The 19,643-nt window shown below is 45.4% G+C and overlaps 1 protein-coding gene across 2 annotated transcripts in view; it reads left to right on the top strand.

Moving 5' to 3' along the window:
• The first annotated feature begins 18,530 nt into the window (after positions 1 to 18,530).
• Positions 18,531 to 19,643, top strand: part of Dnajc6 (DnaJ heat shock protein family (Hsp40) member C6) — a 160,525-nt gene continuing 159,412 nt past the window's right edge. Inside the window, exon 1 of one of the 2 annotated variants that reach the window (XM_036177393.1) lies at positions 18,531 to 18,913. In XM_036177393.1, the coding sequence (XP_036033286.1) occupies positions 18,799 to 18,913 (115 nt within the window). In that variant the 5' untranslated portion in view covers positions 18,531 to 18,798. The remainder of the gene's footprint in view (positions 18,914 to 19,643) is intronic. The other variant, XM_036177396.1, reaches the window with a different exon arrangement.

Below are 19,643 nucleotides of genomic sequence, written 5' to 3'. Positions count from 1 at the left end.
TTTTATTTTTTTAAAAAGATTCCCCAAGTCTTTTGGGAATTCTCAAACACGAGGGAAATGCTCACTTAAGGAAATGTGGGATGATCGTATCTTCTGCATAGATGTAGTTATTGTATGGAAATCACTGGACTAATGAGATTGTTTAGGCTTCCTTAGATGAGGCAAGATGAATATTGAACATGCTGCTAAATAATAATGCTGACAGTGTTTTTCTTCTGTGAGTGATCCAAGCAGATGGTAAGAAGTCAGTAAAGGGAACAAGCCTTGGAGCATCTTGCACTAGATGTACATTGCGCCTGCACTGAGAAAGACAGCTTCACCATTATGGGAACGCCGAGTCTTTTTGTTTTCTTCCGATTCCAAAGATGCAGTCTATAGGTGGCCAAAAAGTCCAGAAATGAAAATGCTAATATTTTGTCAATCGTCATGTCAATAAAGCATTTGTTAAAAAACGTCCCCGGTTTCAGACTTGTTGGCCACCGTGTATATAATTCTTACTCTTCTCTTGGAAGAATGAGGAAATTTCTTCCCACTGCCTTAAAAAAGGTGTCCTGCACCCACCTGTTCCCAGGGAGCATCCTCTATTACTGGTGATTTAGTGTGACATCTCATAGTCTGTGTGTGGGTGGGGTGTGGGGTAGGCTTAGCACTTTAGTGGTTTTGAAACATTACATTCTGAAGACCGCCTGGGAATCCCCAGTCCAGTCGCTGCCGTCCGCGTATCCTGTGTGCTCATGAGTGTCTTCCTCGCTGCACTGCCCAGACTCCTGTGGTCCTTCTCAGTTGTCTGCCTTGGTGTTAACGCAGACCAGCATCCCTCATGCTCTCTACACAGAGACATCAGATAGTTAACTAGGTAAGTTTCTGAACTGCAGGCTCTGCCTGGCCCAGGCCTGTGACCATCTAGGAATTGTCCCATCGATGCTGGGCACTTTGGAAGCTTGCATCTGGCTGTCACTAGGTAGGGGTCAGAAGAAACAGATAAAGCCCCGGGCTTCTTGGGGCAGCAGGTCAGGTATGAGAAACTGTACAGTTTATAGGAGGATTGCCCCGAGATGATTCCCACAAACCAAGAGAAGTAGAGAGTTAAAGGAATTCTGGGTAACTTGAGAGTGGAGCGGGGAGGGTATCTTCCAACTTCTTTCTTCACTTCCTATAGATATTGGGAACAGCAACAGGCTGTGATCAGGCCCCTGCCTGCATACTCTGGTTCTCCCTCTTTTTTTTTTTCCCCCACATTTCAAGCTCACTAGACTGTGGTCCCCACCACTGGGACACTGGGGGTCAGAAGTGTCTGTCTTCCGGTGAAACCAGCATGGGGCAAAAAACCATCTTTTCCAAGGTCTGCTCATTTTCATGCCCATTGACCTAAAAAGAGACCTGGTTTCCTGTACCAGACTCGCCTGTTCTTCTCTGAGTGATTTTGTAGAAAGAGAGTTCATACTGAAGTATTTTGACGTAGGCGGAGTGAAAGGGGCATCTTCTCCTTCCTGTGCCACGCATGCCTTTCCTTCTGTCCGGGTGGCTCCTGAGACTCCAGTCTGACTTGAATCACAGACTCTGCCTGGCTCTTCACTCAGTTTGCTTCCCCACAATCTTCTTGCTTAGAGCTTGGACAATGCTGCATGTTCATTCCTTCAGTATTATAACAAAAAGGTGCTATGAAGGAGGCCTTCTGAGTGGATTGCACTCTCAGGACCTCTATAAGCATCTTCGTGAATCTTCCCAGCATCCCATGAGGTGGACACAGACAATCCTTCCTTTAAACAAAAAGAGTCCAGGTTATGAAGTCATGCCCAGGCTCTTGATGCAAGTAAACAGAGTAGCCATGACTCAGTTCCAGGTTTTCCTGCTTCAGAAACCACAGCCTTTTATTGGATGTTAGCTGTCTGTTTTGCCCTAAGCAACCCAGGTCTATCAATGAGCCTGGCTAGGTCTGCTTGTGGGCTCAGAAGAGTGGCAGATACCATTGGAGTGGCTGCAGGAGACTTTGTTTACTCTTGGCCTAAGCAAAGGAAGCTGCTAGAAGAGTCCTCTAAATACAAGGCACCGAGGCAGGCTGGATTCAGACCCAGGCGTCAGGAAGCCATGAAGCCATATGAAGAAAGCCAGTACCTATTAAACCATGAAAGTTAGCCAGACATGCCACTCCTTATTTTTGGTGTGGCAAACTGCCACAGTTCTTGCCAGAATAAATGCCATCACCTGTGCCTTGGGGCACTCTGGTTTGACCATTCAGTATGTAGTTGAGTGTGGAGAGGGTAGGCTGAGCCATTGCCCAGATGGCAAAGGTGCACAAGTGATATTCATAGGGACTCTAGTGACAGACAACTATAGGAAGTCAACAAAAAGTTCTTGTTAAAAATCAGCTCTCTGGGGTTGGGGAACAGGGAAGAAAATGGTTTTTGTGGAAACTGTAAGCAATGTTAGGGCTCCAGGCTCTCTTCCAGTTTTATGAGAGTTTGTACTACTGAATTTATTGATTTTATTTTTGTTTCTGAGATGAATACATTTCTGGGGAATGTGTTGAACTCTGGCATTTCACTGTGACCCCCAAAGTTCAAGGCAGTCTTCTAACCCAGTACCACCTGTCTGTCTTCGGTTCACTGGCCCGTGAAAAAATGGCGGCTTAAGTTTCCCAGGAGCTGACAGGTCAGCTTCTCTTCAATGTGGTAACTGGTGTTCTTGATTTTTGGCATATATGCTTAATTCAGAGGATCTGAGTATGTTCTGTATATGCTATCCTAACTATTCATTGTGTTAATTGATTTTTTTTTGTTATCTTGCTTGAAGATTGATTTGTATTCAATTTGATAGAAATAAATGTTTTTTTCTGCTTAATATACAATTCAATTCATTTGTTTTTTGTGGCTGTTTATTATCATTTATAGCATTATTCACACTAATTTGCAAATGAGGCAAACCGTGAATGTAACCTAAACAAGGTAGTGGTCCAGGCAATGCTCCTGGTCCGTTGGTTTCCCTGCTGTTGCCTTGCTTGGGGACCCTCATGTTGCCCCGCCCTTTGCCCATTAGTTTCCGTTTTTACAGAAGCTTGATAGAGTTGGAGCCCTTTGTAAGGTCTGCTGGGTGCTGGGGCCATGAAGAAAGTACCTACTGCCCTTTCAGAAGAACTCTGAGAAAATGGAGGCACAAGCTCTAGCCTTTCCTAGCCCTGGTATGTATGTCCTCCTCCTCCTCCTCCGTGGGGCCTTCCCGCAGCTGAAACCAGCTGGAAGCAGCTCTAAACTCATTCATGGCCCCAAGAAGGATAGGGAAGGCCATCTGATAGGATGGCTGTGTGGTAGTTTGTCATATGCTTCCTCGTTTGTGGAGGAGGTCACGTCCCTGCTCCTTGGGCTTCCTCGTACTTGGACATTTGCCATGCTGAAGTCACTGAAAGGACGGTAGCCAGATGGTGCCACTTCAGAGCTCGTGGTGGAAGAAGTCAGACCTCCTAGTGACATGAGCAGAGATGCACCCACCCGGTCCATGGTGGATGAGTAGTAGCTGAAAATAGCTGGTTTTTGAAACCCAACGAGACTTTAGTTTTTAACGTATTTGTTGCATTGCACGGATGTCGGAGGACAACTTGTGGGGGTCATTTCTCTCTTACACTGTGGGTCCTAGGGGTCAAACTTGGGCGCTGAGGTTTGATGGCAAACACTTTTGCCTGTTGAGATCTTGCTGGCTCTGGGTTGAGTTTATTACTATAGGACGACATAACCTAAGTAGACTGAGGGATCTGAGCCCAGGAGTCAGACTTGTCATCCAGTTATTACTGGTTGTCTTGTCAAACTTCATAAGGATACAAATGTAAATAGATTTTTGTCCCTGACTTCCCCAGTTGTCTGGACAACATGAGTGATCATAACTATTAGAATTAACCCATTCATTGAGCAAACAGTAGTAACTCTTAGCTAAAGAAACCAAGGGACAATTAATATTTGAGCTGAGTTTTACTAGAAAGAAAATCTAGGCAGATGCAGTAAGGTATGCAGGGACTGAGGTTTGAGTGTGCATGGCAGGCAGAGGCTACCTCAGCAACCTGAGACAGTGTAAGATATAATGAAATTAAATTTGCATGGCAGAAAGTCACCCTCCTGCAGACCTAGGAGGTGTGTTCAGTTGAAGGGGATGGTTAGACTAACAGCGCGCAGGGCGGGGTGGGGGGGGGCACTTCCGGAAGGAAGAGAGGAACAAGGTGAGAAAATGGGGGTGAGCTTGAGGCAAAGTGGAAGGATCTATGACAGAGCCACTGCTGCCAGCCAATCGCTGCCCCTGTTGCAATATGGCCCGTCGCCCACTCACTTCTCTCAGACCTCTTTTGTGTGTGGTTACCGTTTCAGATTTTAACTGGCTGAGTAGCAGATGCTTGTGGGCCAATTTGAGACTTAGGTTAGAGAGGCAAAATAAAGAATGAGAGTCATCTTGGCGACTAGTTAAATTGAGTGTGTATATAGCTGTGAATGTAATGGGAGGTACTGTGGGCTGTCTGATGCCAGGCAGTAGGCCATGCGACAGTTATCCAGGATGAACCTGAGACTGATAAATTTGGTAAGTAAGTGGTTCCAGGAACTTCACTGGGCACCACTCAGCTCTTCCTTGTCATCCTGACTCCCATTATCCAGGTACTTGGAGGGACCACAATCTGAAGATGATAAGAAATCAAGTGGCAAGAAACTAAACAGTTGTTTCTCCTGTATGAGGCTTTTCTCCTGGCTAGGGTTCTGGGGTCAGTCCCTTTCACAAGCCAGGAGAGCTTCCCATGGAGAGATTGTTTCATATCTGATGAGGAGTTACAGTCTCCATCCCACCATCCAAGGCCATGGATCTGGAGAGAACACAATTAACCTGACAAGGAGCCATCAGGAAAAAGATGGATATTAAATCCAGCTCTACAGAGCCAGAGTGGCCACTGTCTTCAGAGATTGTCCATATTTACCAACAGTCTAGATCATTGATTGTAATGCCACAGATTGTCCATATATACCAACAGCCTAGATCATTTCAGATGACTCTGAACAACATAGTGACAGCAGGACAAACTGATTACCCTGGACACGTGGGTCCTAGGTCCTTTTCACAATATTCTATGTGTGTATAGAAGGAGTAAGGTTCTTGAGTATGAAGCCTATTAGGTAATTTTTATATGAAAGTCTTACCTAAAAATGTATCAATACTGTTATTTTTCAAGTTTTCATAACAAAATGGGGACTCTGAAAAGAGTCCATACATCTTTTTTAAAAAGCCCACAAAAGCAGGATAAAATTGTACTTAACTCATATATAGCGAGGACACAATACTGCAAACTCCTATTTCATTTGGGTGTGGATTAAATATCTGAAATCAGTACCAGCGCTGGAGCCCTTGTGGAAACGGAGAGTTAGGATTTAGGTGAGAAAAACCCATGAAAACAAAGATCCCATGAAATCTAAGATACCAAACTTCCCCTAACATTGCCCCCAAAGGTACTCTTCATTAAAAAATGTATTTCAGGGAGCTGGGATGAAGCTTGCTTTGTAGATGCTTCCATAGCATGTTCAAAGACCCAGTACCACATAGTTGGATTGGTGGTGTCTGAAGTTAATAAGAAGTAATAAAAAAAAAAAAAAATGTGTTTCAGTGCACCAACAGGAGAGGGTGCTGTTGAGTAAGACTATACTTGCTGTAGAAGCACGTGGTATAGGAAAAATTAACATCTTGAGAACAAGCAGAAAAAGCATGCACTAGCCACACACTAAAATGTGTGTGTGTGTGTGTGTGTGTGTGTGTGTGTGTGTGTGTGTGTGTGTGTGTGTGACACTGCTAAAGTATAGAAATCTGAAGACAATCTACAGGATTGTCTTATGGTTCTCTTATTCTATCATGTGGGTACTTGAAGTCAAACTTGGAAGCAAGTGTTTTTACCCTGAGCCATCTTGCCAACACTGCACAAAATTATTTTTTAAGAGGAAATAAACCAGGAGTCTAAATTCTATGGCTTATAAAGAACATTCAAGACCCAACTTCAGAGTAGGGGAAATTGTAGTGCACCACCACTCCAGCCGTGAATCCAGCTATCAGGAAAGCTACAACAGGAAGAAGACCACACAAATCAGAAATGCAGCCCTGAGCAGGACACAGCAAAGAAGCTGTAAGTAGGAGTTGATACAGGAACACCAGGTGAGTCAAGGGGCCTAAGAAGTAACTTCCAAGGCATACAAGAGAGTCCAAATTCAGCAGGGAATACAGAGGAGACATGGGCATGGAGAATGAAAACTCATAGTATTAAAAAAAATGATAAAAAGGTGAGTCGGAAGAGAGCTATAGGGGATGGAGAAGATCCAACATACTTATAAATGAATCCTCCAGAAGAAGAAAACAAAACCAGGAATCAAACCCAACATGCAAATTCATACTACGGTATTGCTTATAAAAATAGGTTTTAAAGGTGGGTGGTGGTGGCGCACACCTTAAATCCCAGCCCTCGGGAGGCAGAGGCAGGCCTCTTAGTTCAAGGACCGCCTTGTCTACAAATCGAGTTGCAGAACAACCAGTAAGTGCTGTCACACAGAGAAACCCTGTCTTGAGAAACAAAACAACAGATTTTAAACAACAGGTTTAAAAACCCTGAACCTATGTATCGATTTAACTCAATGCTTCGTTTTAAAACATTCTTTGTCGGAGCTGTGCAACCCCATCTTGGATCAGCATAAAACTGCCTGTCCAATGGGTTTGCTTAGGACTCTCACAGGGCAGTATAGGAATTTGGAAAATTCGTGTAGCTTGCAGGCTCTTTTCTCTCTCATTAGACTGGCGATTCTCTGAGCTGCTTTTAGTTTTTCTTTGTCAGTCACATGCAACAGCTGTAATTTCCCCTGGAAATTCTGTTCCCTCACAGATATTTTCCCCTAAGATTCAGTAGGGGGTTAATGCTTCTTATATCTCTTATCTGTAATTATTAACTACAACTGCCAACCCTGGGAACTTTTCTGACTCAATGGAGATAGTTCGGCACATAGGAGAACACAACACAAGGAACATTAGCCATGTTTTACAGTTTGGGAGAGGAGAGCAGGGCATGCATACGCAGACTAGGAAGAAAGCCCCAGAAATACACATGGTGCCAGCTGTTGAGAGTAAGTTCCCTGGACACCAAGCATACAGTTATTGGTAGGGTCTGGTATGCTCCAAGAGGAAAAAGTACAATGGAAGCTATGGGATAGATAGATCCATCTTTAACATATTGGTGGAAGATTATGGGATAGTGAGATGGGAAAGAGTGCTTTGTCAAAGTCTGCCTTTTACAGAGATTTTGACATGGGGCCCTCTTGTGGAAAAGAGAACCATATAAAAATATATCTTGCAGACATGAAAGAATTATTAGCTGTGTTTGAATATTGTTGTCCTTAAAGCATTGTGCCTGTGTCTATTACTTTTTAACTTTGTAAGCTGATGTAAGTGCTGCGGGAGCAAGATGTGTCTGGCTCAATAGTTACTTAAGCCTGCAAAAATGCTGAACTCTATTCTTGAATATGGTTATGTAGGGAGTGGGAAGGTGTATTTGGGGAGGCAGAAAGGGGAACAATGGGGGCTTTCATAGTGATCATGGTATATTCCTTAAGGTGTGATGTATTTCTTAAAGTCAGAATTAGAAGCCAATGATAAAGCTATTCATGTAACCCTGGTAAGAAAAACTCCGTTTAAGTATAAACAAGATGGCCCGAGCTATTCGGGCCACGAGAGTGCAACCCACTTGGTGGTCAGAAGTTTTCCTTGCACTGATGCCCCCTCTTTGTCTCAGGACCTGAACCCAAGCCGAGGCTAGACCCCAGCAACTCTTCAAGAAACAGAAAAATTTGGGCTTCTGTGCAGAAAATCCAAGCAATTCATACACGGGCAAAACAGCCATGGAATAATACTGAAGAACAGAAACATCCAGCTCGCTGATCTTCAGTACTCAGGGACATGGATAAGTAGTCTTCAAATATGCAACTCAGACTTTAATAGTCCTCACTCAGAACTGTTACTACTTGATGACAAGCATCACCGAAGCTGGGAGATGAATGGAGGGAGTACAGGAAGTGTATATAGTTTATTATTGAGGAGACTACAATGAAAGTAGTCATAGAGGAGTGGAAATGATGCTGTGCAAAAGAAAAAGACGGAGAAAGAAGCAAAACAGCAGAGCACACCAAGCGACTCAGTTGCCATGTAGAGGAAGTAGGTGGAAACAAAGGGTTTTGTGTAACAAATCAACTAGTTCGAGCCTAAGTAAAAACAAGAGGATCAGCCCCTTCGTGCCAGGATGGTTTGTGGGCAAGGGAGACGGTTAGTGGGCCTGGGCCCAGAAAGGACAAAACTGTCAGTGTGGAAGAAAAGGGAAGAACAGTCGCCATTATGGAGATTTCTTTGCCCTCTCATTTTAAAAATGAACATTTTTACTGTTAATTGCAGAATTTCTCTCAGGAGCCAATAGAGGGATGGAAAAAAAAAAATAGCTCCTGGTTCTTCACCAGGCAACCAACTCCTCAGTGTGATGAATATTGCGTTGGCTTTGAGTAGGTGATCTCAGGTCAAGGAGCTGTGTGAGAGTCAAAAGCAGAAACACAGTGAGCAAGCCATTTGCCAAAGTGTGACTCATTTGTGGGGAGCTACTCCCCAAATCTAAAGTTACGAAGAGACCAGACGTAAACAAACAGTCACAATCTTATCGTCATTGGTGATTCAGATAGCCCCGGTGATTCTCAGTGTTCTGATTCTGAACGTACTTCTGAAGAGAAGTTTTAAAAAGGGGGAGGGGGACAGGAAACGTTCCTGAAACTATAAAAAATTAAAAAAAAAAAAAAGAAGTCCAAGAACAAGGTGTAGTACACTTGAGCCTGAAAATCTTGAAGCCTGCCTGCTGTCCATCTGGAAGAGACTCCTAGTACCAGAGAACAAAGGCTTCCTAACACTAATGGCAAGGAAAGAGAAAAATAGGGGGTTGGTGTGGCGGGAGGACAGAGGGTGTGGTCCACCTGAATCACAGCCACTTCCTACAGAGAAGACTCTTCGGATTCAGGGTCTCACAGGAATTGCAAAGGAAGAGAGCTTTGTAGAACTCCTGAATGCAGATCAAGGAACCATTTCAGACATAGTGAATATCCTTACCATTAGAGACAAGAGACTCAGAGAGCTCAGAGAATGAGATGTCAAGGGGCAAAGGATGGATTGGAGGGATAAGAGTTGAATAAGGTAAAATAAAATGAGCCCAGTTATAGTAAAAAGAAGGAGGAGGAAGAGGAGGAGGAGAAAGAACATAGATACGTGTCTGATCATAGACACACCTGAGAGTCCAGATAGAAAAGAGAAAAGGAAGAGAAGGTTAAACCCTTATCTGACTGCAGAAAGAAAGACACCAGAAATTTAGAAGATAAATACAATAAAACCAAAATGAAGAAAGGAGGCATATCCAATGAGAAAGAGTTGATGTCGAAGAGTTAAGGGAGTCACAAGAATGTTAAAGAAAAGTCTAATTCTACCGGAAAAGACCAGGGAAGGGCTGAAGTCAAGAGAATATGAACAGCATCCAAAAGTAGTCAGCATGAGCCCAGGCAAAGCAAAGGGTAGCAGCAGAGAACACGGTCCAACCAAAAGCAAACACAGACAGTAGAGCGAGGGACCGGCAGAAGTGGGCACATCAACAAGAGAGTGTGGTCTGGAAGCCAGGAAAGAGCTCAGCAGAAGCAAGAGTGCCATAGATGGAGAGGAAGAGAAGAGGAAGGCCATAAAGCTGAGAGATGACACGGGAAAATGGAGAAGATGGGTAGGAGGAGAGATTAATGGGACTCAGAGAAAAGGCAGAGTAGAAGTAGGAAAAAAGAGGGAGCCAAGAAAACAAGAATTCACAAAGAAATGGAAATTCTGAGGGTGAAAAGAGAATATCCTCTAGCTCAAATAGTAACGGGGGAAAAGGCTGATAGAGATCGAAGTTGAGTGTTATATTAGTTATTTTCCTGTTGCTAAATTCCCTGACAAAAGCAATCGAAGGGAGAAAGGGTTCTTTTGACTTACAGTTGGATGTCCCATCCATCATGGATGAGTAGTCATGGCAGCAGGAGCTTGCCACAGCTGAGCACATTGCATCTCCAGCGAGGAAGCAGAGAGAGATGGATGCACATGTTCAATTCAGTTGTTCCTTTGTACAGAGGCCAGGATTTCAGCCTAGGGAATGAGACCACCCACAGTGGGCCAATCTTCCAACGTGGTTAACTTAATCAAGATAATCACCAACAGACTTGCCTGAAGGCCTGTCTCCCAAGTGGTTCTAGATTTCATCAAGGTAACAGTTGAGGTCAAATACCAAAAGCATAAAAAATAAAACTAAAGCAGTCAGGACAACAAATTGAAGTTCTCCATATAGAAAAATAAGGAGGCTGAGAAGGCCAGGTCCTGAGTAGAAAAAGATCAAAGATCAGAGGGTCAAAAAAGTGACCATGTGCAACACACACACTCTAAACAAATAGCTAGCTAGCTAGCTAAATAAATAAATAAATAAATAAATAAATAAATAAATAAATAAATAAGGTTGTGACCATGGACCGAGGTTCTGTAGAGTTGAGGACAAATATAGACAAGTTGGAGTTGTATTAACCTGTTTCCTTCATGCCTCAAATTTTAAGTTTTGGAGACTTGCTGTTGAATCTACTTGTTTTTGCTATTTTGAGGGTTGTTGTATGTTTGCTTTAATTTTTTTTCTTTCTTTCTTTCTTTTTTTTTTTTTTTTGTTTTGTTTTTTTGCTCACACTAGGCTTGAGGCCAAAAGGACCTGTGCAACTAGGGTAGAATTGCATATAGTGGGCTGGGAGGTCCAGAGAGGGAGCTTCTGGAATCTCTGGTGAGGATTCCATGACTTTTCCCTCCCCCACCACCTATGAATGAGCTGTAGTAGTCAACAGGCCCCATGTGGTGGGTCTCTTGCATGTTTTCAGAGCTACTCTGATAGCAAATGATAGCTGCCATGCTGGAAAACAGCATTCCACAGCATGTGCAGGGACCTTGGCTCCCACCATCTCAGGCCTCAGTTTGATGCTGGATTTTCTGCCTCCATCCAGTTGAGTTAGACAGAAGAAATGCAGAGTGAGTTGCATGAGAGCTTTCTGGGCCAGGCCTCTATTGGTGTGCATATGTTCCTGTAGTCAGAAGGTTTCTCCAGTCCTGCCCAGGTCCCATGGTCCCACCCAGCCCTCTGGTCCCACCTGGCCCCCACAGGCCCATGGCTGCTTATAAAATAATCATTCAGAGGCTTAATATTAATTACCAATTACATGGCCTATGGCAGGCTTCTTGCTAGCTAGCTCTTATAATTTAACCATTTTTATTAATCTATATGTTGCCACATGGCCATGGCTTACCAGTACTTTTACAACTTGCTTCTCCTGGTGACGGCTGGTGTCTCCTTCCTCTCCTTCCTCTTCCCACTATCTCTCTTGGATTTTTCCACCTGGCCCCATCCTGCCCTGCCATAGGCCAATGCAGCTTTATTTATCAACCAATCAGAGTAACACATATTCACAGCATACAGAAAGACATCCTGCAACATTTTCCCTTTAGTCCTTTAGCCAGACTTGGTCCTGAGCACTTGTAAGGTAGGACTCTCTTTGTGAAAAGTAGATCAGAAAAATTCAATGCTTTTCTTATTGTTGTTGTTTTGAAACAGGGTTTCACTGTGTAGCCTTGTGTGGTAGTTTGAATATAATTGACCCCATAATCTCATAGGGAGTGGCACTATTAGGAGATGTGGCTTTGTTGGAGTAGGTATGGCCTTGTTGGAGGAAGTATATCACTGTGGGGGTGAGCTTTGAGATTTCCTATGATCAGGATACTGCCTAATGTCTCAGTCAACTTCTTGCTGCCTGTAAGATGTAGGACTTTCAGCTTCTACTCCAGCACCACATCTGCCTGCATCCTGCCATGCTCCCCATCATAATGATAATGGACTGAACCTCTGAAACTGTAACTGAGCCAGGCCCAGCTAAATGTGTTCTTTATAAGAGTTGCTGTGGTCATGGCATTTCTTCATAGCAATAGGAACCTTAAATAAGACACCTTGGCTGTCCTTGAACTTGCTCTGTAGGCCAGAAACTCAGGTTCACCTGTCTCTGCTTCCTGAGTGCTGAAATTAAAGGTGTGTGCTGTGAGATAATGGTCTTGTACACTGTAAAGATTTGTCACTCTAATTGGTTTAATAAAATGCTGATTGGCCAGTAGCCAGGCAGGAAGTATAGGTGGGGTGACCAGACTAGGAGAATTCTAGGAAGAGGAAGGGCGGAGTCAGGGGTTACCAGCCAGATGTAGAGGAAGCAAGATGAGAATGCCATTTTGAGAAAAGGTACCAAGCCATATGGGTAAACATAGAGAATTATGGGTCAATTTAAGTGTAAGAGCTAGTTAGTAATAAGCCTGAGCTATTGGCTGAGCATTTATAAGTAATATTAAGCCTCCAAGTCAATTATTTGGGAAGTAGCTGCTGGGTATTTGGGAATAGGCAGACGAAAGAGAAACTTCTGCCTACAGACATGTGCCACCACCACATGGCCTAAAATTCAGTGGTTTGTATTAAGACATCAACATGGCAAGTACATTGTAATCCATCCAGGTCTTTGATGTCAAGTCTGATGTTCTTTCCCTAGGCTCAGCTGGAGTACAGTAAGTGCTCGAAAATAGTTTTTAGGTTGTTTCTGATAATTTTAAGTTGAGACCACATTCAGCCCTGGAGGGATGGACCTCTTCCTGTGCATGTTTCTTATTTAGTGGGCATTTTCATTAAAGTAGGGAGTTCAGTCATCATACTGCAGCTGATCACTGATAAGAATCTGGGCCAGATGATTGGTGGGACTCATGGGATAGGTAGCCTTTAGAGGCAACCTTGAACAATTCTGCACACCTTGTAGGTGTGCATATTCTTCCCGCCAAGAAGTGGAACATGTGGATCCTCTCTAGAACAGCTGAAGGAAACAGTTTGCTGCGTACTTTTGAGCTAAGGCTTGAAGGGAGGCGGGCATCTCTGCCTCCCTCCATTTTGAAACCCAGCCACTACTAGTGAGAAAGGCAAGGCAGCCATGTGCAGAAAACCCAAGTATTTTGGCAGAGCTTCTAGTGACGGCCAGCATCATCTTGTCAATATTGGGAGCCAGACACCCCAGGGTGGGGACTTTGAGTCTTGAGCAGCTCTAGCTGTGGAGAACTTGCTTGTGTGAGTACTGCCCAGCCCACAAAATCCTCAGCCACTGAACCACTGTTGCTGTTTCCATCTACTGGGTGATGGTGGTTTATTGTGCAGCCAGAGTTTCTTAGAAGTCCTGAAACATTTCACCTGAGCAGGGTCTCCTCTTTGCATACCTGCTGCCACTATTCAAATTGTCCCAGGTGGGGAGCTTTACACAAGTGTCCCTCTCTCTCTGCCTTAGTTACTTCTCCATTGCTCTGAAGAGACACCATGACCAAGGCAACTTATAAAAGAAGCATTTAGTTGGGAAGTCAAGACTCCAGAAGGTTAGAGTCCATGGCCATCATGGCAAGAACTGTGATGGTAGGCAGGCAGGCATAGTGTTAGAGCAGCAACTAAGAGCTTGAGCCAGAGATGTAGAGAAAAAGCTAACTGGGAATGGTGTGAGTCTTTAGAAAAGACCACCCCTGTGGCACACCTCTTCCAATAAGGCCACACCTCCTAATCCTTCCCAAACAGTTCTGCCAACTGGGAAGGAGGGGATGGATGGGTGGGGTGACCAAGCATTCAAATATATGCTCTCATGGGGCCATTCTCATTCAAATCACCACACCCTTTAATCTTGTGAATCCGGAGAACTTCAGCTTGCAAAGCAGACTTAGGTGGGATTATATTCAGCTTGTTCCCTGCAGTCCCCTATTGGCACTGCCATTCATCCCGAAGATGTGGGGTGATACTGTTGGTCCCAGTGACTTCAGAGGCACTGGCAGTGAGTCACATTGGGATATAGTTCATATCCTGGAATCTTCTGGAAGGGGGTGGGTGGTGGTGGGGATGTTTAGGCATAATAGAACAAAGGAAAATTTACAGAATGGAGCTTGAAGGATGTGATCCTTGTTTAGGCCTTCTCAGATCTCTGTCATTACAAACACACACACACACACACACACACACACACACACACACACACACACTTTATTACAATTTATTTTATTTTTTTATTTTTGGTTTTTCGAGACAGGGTTTCTCTGTGTAGCTTTGCGCCTTTCTTGGAACTCACTCTGTAGTCCAGGCTGGCCTCGAACTACAAAGATCCGCCTGCCTCTGCCTCCCGAGTGCTGGGATTATAGGCGTGCGCCACTACTGCCCGGCTACAATTTATTTATTAATTGAAAACCAAAGATGGCATAAAGCCTGCCCCTGCCTTTCTAAGGGGCGTGGCATTGTAACAGGCTTCCGTTATAAATCTGAGCCCATTTGATCCATTACACCAAATGCAGTGAAATTACTGCAAGCACTCCTCACACTTTTATGTCACGGATGAGCAAACAGGGGTTGAGCAGTTAGGCAAGGATGGCTAGGACTGTCCTGTTCCCAAAAGGCAGTCAGAGTTCTCACAGCTCTGCCCATCTTTCTATTATCGTTCCTCTGGACATCTCCCACCTGCCTGCTACACACACACACACACACACACACACACACACACACACAGATACACACATTCCTTAAATCTCATTGAAACTTTAGTATTTCTTACTTCTGATACTAGTTCTGTAAACAGAAAGACATGAATGGAATTCAGGTTTTTTTTTTTTTTCTCTCTCCTTGCACAGTGGGCTAAATAATCCAATTAAATGGGCTTATTTGGTTTGCATTTTTCATATTTGAATTCTTTTTTTTTTTAAAGATTTATTTATTATGTATACAGTGTTCTGCCTGCATATATGCCTACATGCCAGAAGAGGGCACAAAAATCTCATTACAGATGGCTGTGAGCCACCATGTGGTTGCTGGGAATTGAACTCAGGACCTCTGGAAGAAGAGCCAGTGCTCTTAACCTGTGAGCCATCTTTCCAGCCCCCATATTTGAATTCTTAAACTACATTTATTTGTTCATTTGTGTGTATGTGTGTAGTGTATAGTGTACATGTGTGATGTGTGTGGTATTTGTGGTATATATGGTGTGTGTGTATGTGTGGTGTGAGTGTGGTATGTGTAGTATATGTGTGGTATTTTTGTGTGCTGGTGGTGTGTGTATATGTATGTGGTGGTGGTATGTGGTGTGGTGTTTGTGGTGTGTATATATGTCTATGCGTGTATGTGGTGTGGTGTGTATATGTGTGTGTGGTGTGTATGTGTATATGTATGTGGTGTGTATGTGGTGTGGTGTGTGTGTGGTATGTATATGTGTGTGTGTGGTGTGTATGTGGTGTGGTGTGTGGTGTATATATATATATGTGTGTGTGTGTGTGTGTGTGTGTGTGTGTGTGTTGTATGTATATATGTATGTGGCGTGATGTTTGTGTGTGGTGTATATGTGGTGTGGTGTGTATATATGTGTATGGTGTGTATGTGTATATGTATGTGGCGTGGTGTTTGTGTGTGGTGTGTATGTGGTGTGGTGTGTGTGGTGTGTATATATGTGTGTGGTGTGTATATATGTGTATGGTGTGTATGTGTATATGTATGTGGTGTGGTGTTTGTGTGTGGTGTGTATGTGGTGTGGTGTGTGTGGTGTGTATATATGTGTGTGGTGTATATGTGTATATGTATGTGGTGTGGTGTGTGTGTATATCTATGTGTGTGTGTGTGCAACTGGTCAGAGGACAGTCTGAAGGAGCCAGTTCTTTTTCTACTGTGTGAGTCCTGACAGCATGCAGGTCATCATGTTTGGCAGCAAGTACCTTTACCTGATAAACCATCTCACTGGCCCACATTTTTCTTTCTTTGTCTTACTGTATTTTCAGTCCACATTTTTGACCTTTGAAAGAAATTCTTGTCCCTAAGCTCCTGAATGTGCCTCAGGGCGCTTGGATTTTCACTCAGACTGAGTTCTCATCTCACAGGCTTCCAGGGTTTGTTGAAGAGAGCCTCCCCACCCCTCCCCCCATCTATCTGTGGCTCTCTCTCGAAGCACTGAGGAGGCAGAGGCATGAGGATATTTGCGAGTTCGAGGCCAGTCTGGTCTACAGAGCAAGTTCCAGGATAACCACAACTAACTACATAGAGACAGCTTGTCTTAAAAAAAAAAAAAAATTCGTTTTTATTGATATGTGTGTATGGCATAGTGTATACATGGAAGTCAGAAGACAACCTTTGGGAGTTGGCTTCTCCTTCTACCTGGCTGAGGCAGGGTTTTCTTGTTTCTGCCTCTCTGTGCCTTGTAGGCTGGCTGGGCTGTGGACTTCCAGCTGAGCCTTCTGTTTCTCCTTCTCATCTCGCAGTAGGAGTGTTGGGTTCCAGATTTGAGCCATGGCAACACCCAGCTTTTTGTTGGTTCTGGAGATCAGATTTGGGTTGTCAAACTTGCGTGGCAAGTGTTTTCATCTGCTCAGCCCAGATATACATTTTAAAACGTTTGCATTTGTTCCTTCCTTCTTAGTATTGCTACTGCTGTTTTTAATTAATTAATTAATTAATTAACTAATTAATTAATTAATTTCAGAGCTGAGGACCGAACCCAGGGCCTTGTGCTTGCTAGGAAAGCGCTCTACTACTGAGCTAAATCCCCAACCCTTATTTATTTATTTATTTATTTACTTATTTATTTATTCATTCATTCATTCATTCATTCATTCATTCATTCATTTATTTTTGAGACAGGGTTTCTCTGTGTAGTTTTGGAGCCTGTCCTGGATCTCGCACTGTAGACCAGGCTGGCCTCAAACTCACAGAGATCCATCCGCCTGGCTCTGCCTCCCAAGTGCTGGGATTAAAGGTGCCTAGCCTGCTACTGCTGTTTTGACACAAGGTCTTCCTGTGTAGCCCAGGCTGGTCTTGTGCTGGTCATCCTCCTGCCTCAGCCTCTTCAGTACTAGGATTATTGGCGTGCACCACCGAGCCAAACACACTGAACTGCTTCTGAACTTTGGTCAGAAATCAGTTGGGGGGGGGTGTGTCTTTGGGAGGGTGTACCTCCCGGTGTCCTGATTCAGTTGCATTGAGCTACGTGTCTTGTCCCTTAGCAAACACCACACTATTTTGTTTGGTTACACACTGAGAACATACCCAGGACCTCAAACATTCACAGTGTGCACTTTCCCACTCTGAACACTGCACCGTTTTGACATCTGGGCTATGAGTAGGCTTCCTATTGGGTAGAGTGGTTTCTCCCACCGAGGCTTTTACATTTAAGGTGTCTCAGTCCTTTATTCCTGTGGGAGACTCCTCCCACATTTTACCCCAGAGTACTCTTGAGGAGTGAGGGATAAGAGATTTAGATAGAAGGAGAGAGGAGAGAGAAACTGATAGAAACACAGGATAGCCTCGGGAGGGCCTGGATGCTTATTCACTGGCTCTCTCTCTGTCTCTGTCTCTCTGTCTCTCTGTCTCTCTGTCTCTCTGTCTCTCTCTGTCTCGGTTTTCCGAGACAGGGTTTCTCTGCGCCTTTCCTGGAACTCACTTGGTAGCCCAGGCTGGCCTGGAACTCACAGAGATCTGCCTGCCTCTGCCTCCAGAGTGCTGGGGTTACAGGTGTGCACCACCGCCGGCCAGCCCTCCTGTCTCTTTTAAAGGTCTTTTTATAGGAATGCCAAGGGGTGTAGCAAAAGACTCCCCCTAGCACAGCCAAGTGCAGACCCTTCCAATCACATAGAAACCATGCACATGTCCTCTAATGCAGCTTTGCTGGATAAAGCAAGCTCAGATCTCACTAGGAAACCTCTGTGGGTCTCCAGGTATTCTGAAATGCTTTAATGTATATTTTCTAAAAATAAGGACTTTTGAAGGTAACTATGGGACAGTTACTGCTAACAGATTTATAATTGATAAACGGTTATCTATTTTACTATCCATATTTAATGGGTTAACCCGTTAGTATCCTTTAGAGCCTTAACAACAACAAAACCACGAAATGCCTCCCTCCTACGGTGCAGCTGAGGAGCAAAATTGTGTTTAGTAGTTGCGACTCTTCCACCTCCTCGCGTAGCATTTTATGACATCAGCACCTCTGGAGAATACAGGACCCTATCTTAGGACTATTGTCTTCATTTTGGGTTCATTTGGTGTTTCCCGACGTTAAATCATGGTTGTGCTTTTTTTTTTTTTTTTTTTTTTTTTTGGTCTAGGGTACAAGACAGACAAGCCTGGATTCCTGAGCACATCAAAGTCGGAGGCATGCAGTTTTCGTCTGATACTCATGACTGCAAAAAAATTGGCAGTTTTATAATTTGGCGGGCACATAAAGAGATGCATGTTTAATTTCTAACACGTTCATTCAGTGAGGCAGAGTGAGAGCGCAGGACTTGGAAACTGTCCCTTTTCAGCGCGCTACGAACTCTGGGCAGAAGACTTAACCCCTGGGAGCTTCGATCTTAGGCTCGCTCTGTGATGTGAGATAGGATCAAGGCTCTCCCGGGGCTCCCGGCAGGCTACTGCAGGACGCGCACAGATTTCTCTGCAGCAAAGAGCGCGTGTTCGTGGCCGCGCACACCTGTTCGTGGCCAGGGTCCCGCGGGGCCGGTCGCCACGCGCCGGCTGCATCGCCCCACCGCAAGCTCCTCCCCCGTGGCTGCGTCCACCCGGCCGTGGCCTGGCACAAGCAGACGCCAGGCGTCGGCGGCGGCTACCCTGGGCCCAAGCGGCGGCGGAAAGGGGCGGGCGCACCTATGGGCGCGACCGAGGCCGGAGGCACTAAGAGCCCGAGGCTGCTGTCCGCGCTGCGGCGGTGGCGCGCGGGCTGGCGGCTGCGGAGGACGCGATCGGCTCTCCGGGCGGAGCAGGGTGAGTGTGCGCTCGGCGGGCACCGGGGCGGCGGAGGGCACCCAGGCGGCGGCGGGCACTGGAAACCCTGCAGAGGCCAGGCCCGAGGTCCCCAGGCTCCCTCAGGGCAGGGGCGGATCCCGGTGTGCTCATCCCCCCCCCCACACCCCTGCCCCCGCGTCCTGTCTGCGGGCTTGGCTCTGCGGGGAGGGGGGGCAGATCGTGGGTGACACGCGGCAGAATCTCACGCAGGTTGAGTCCCTTCCTGGACCCCACACCTGGCCCAGCCCCTGCAGTGCGGTACCTTTGTGGGGAACTGATGTGATTCCCCAGGCTCCTTTCCGGGTTCTCCCCATCTGCACCCAGCCCACCCAGGTTCCAACCTGTAGGCGCTGGCAGACTCCAGGTTATCCCGAAGCGCCGCCGCAAGGAACGGCTTTCCAGGCACAGGCCAGCCTGTTCCTCCTCAGGGCTGCTCATCATTCCATTCATTTTTATCCAGCCCCTCTCCCCGCCAGGACAAGATAGGCAAAAAGCCCTGCACATGAGAGACCATTTCTAGAGAAGGAGGCCAACAGGACACTCCTAAAGCCACCCACCCATTCCTGGGAACTGGGCTGGGAGAGGAAGGCGCAGGTGTGCGGAGGAGGCCCGAGGCAGAGCCACAAGGGAGCCCAGACCTGTTGAGCTACTCCAGTAAGCAGACAGGAAAAGGGTCTGCCCGCAGGGAAAACAGCCGCATGGCTCCCAG

This window comes from Onychomys torridus, chromosome 2 (genome assembly GCF_903995425.1).
Source record: "Onychomys torridus chromosome 2, mOncTor1.1, whole genome shotgun sequence".
Taxonomy (NCBI): domain Eukaryota; kingdom Metazoa; phylum Chordata; class Mammalia; order Rodentia; family Cricetidae; genus Onychomys; species Onychomys torridus.
This window is presented reverse-complemented; position numbering and strand designations above follow the sequence as displayed.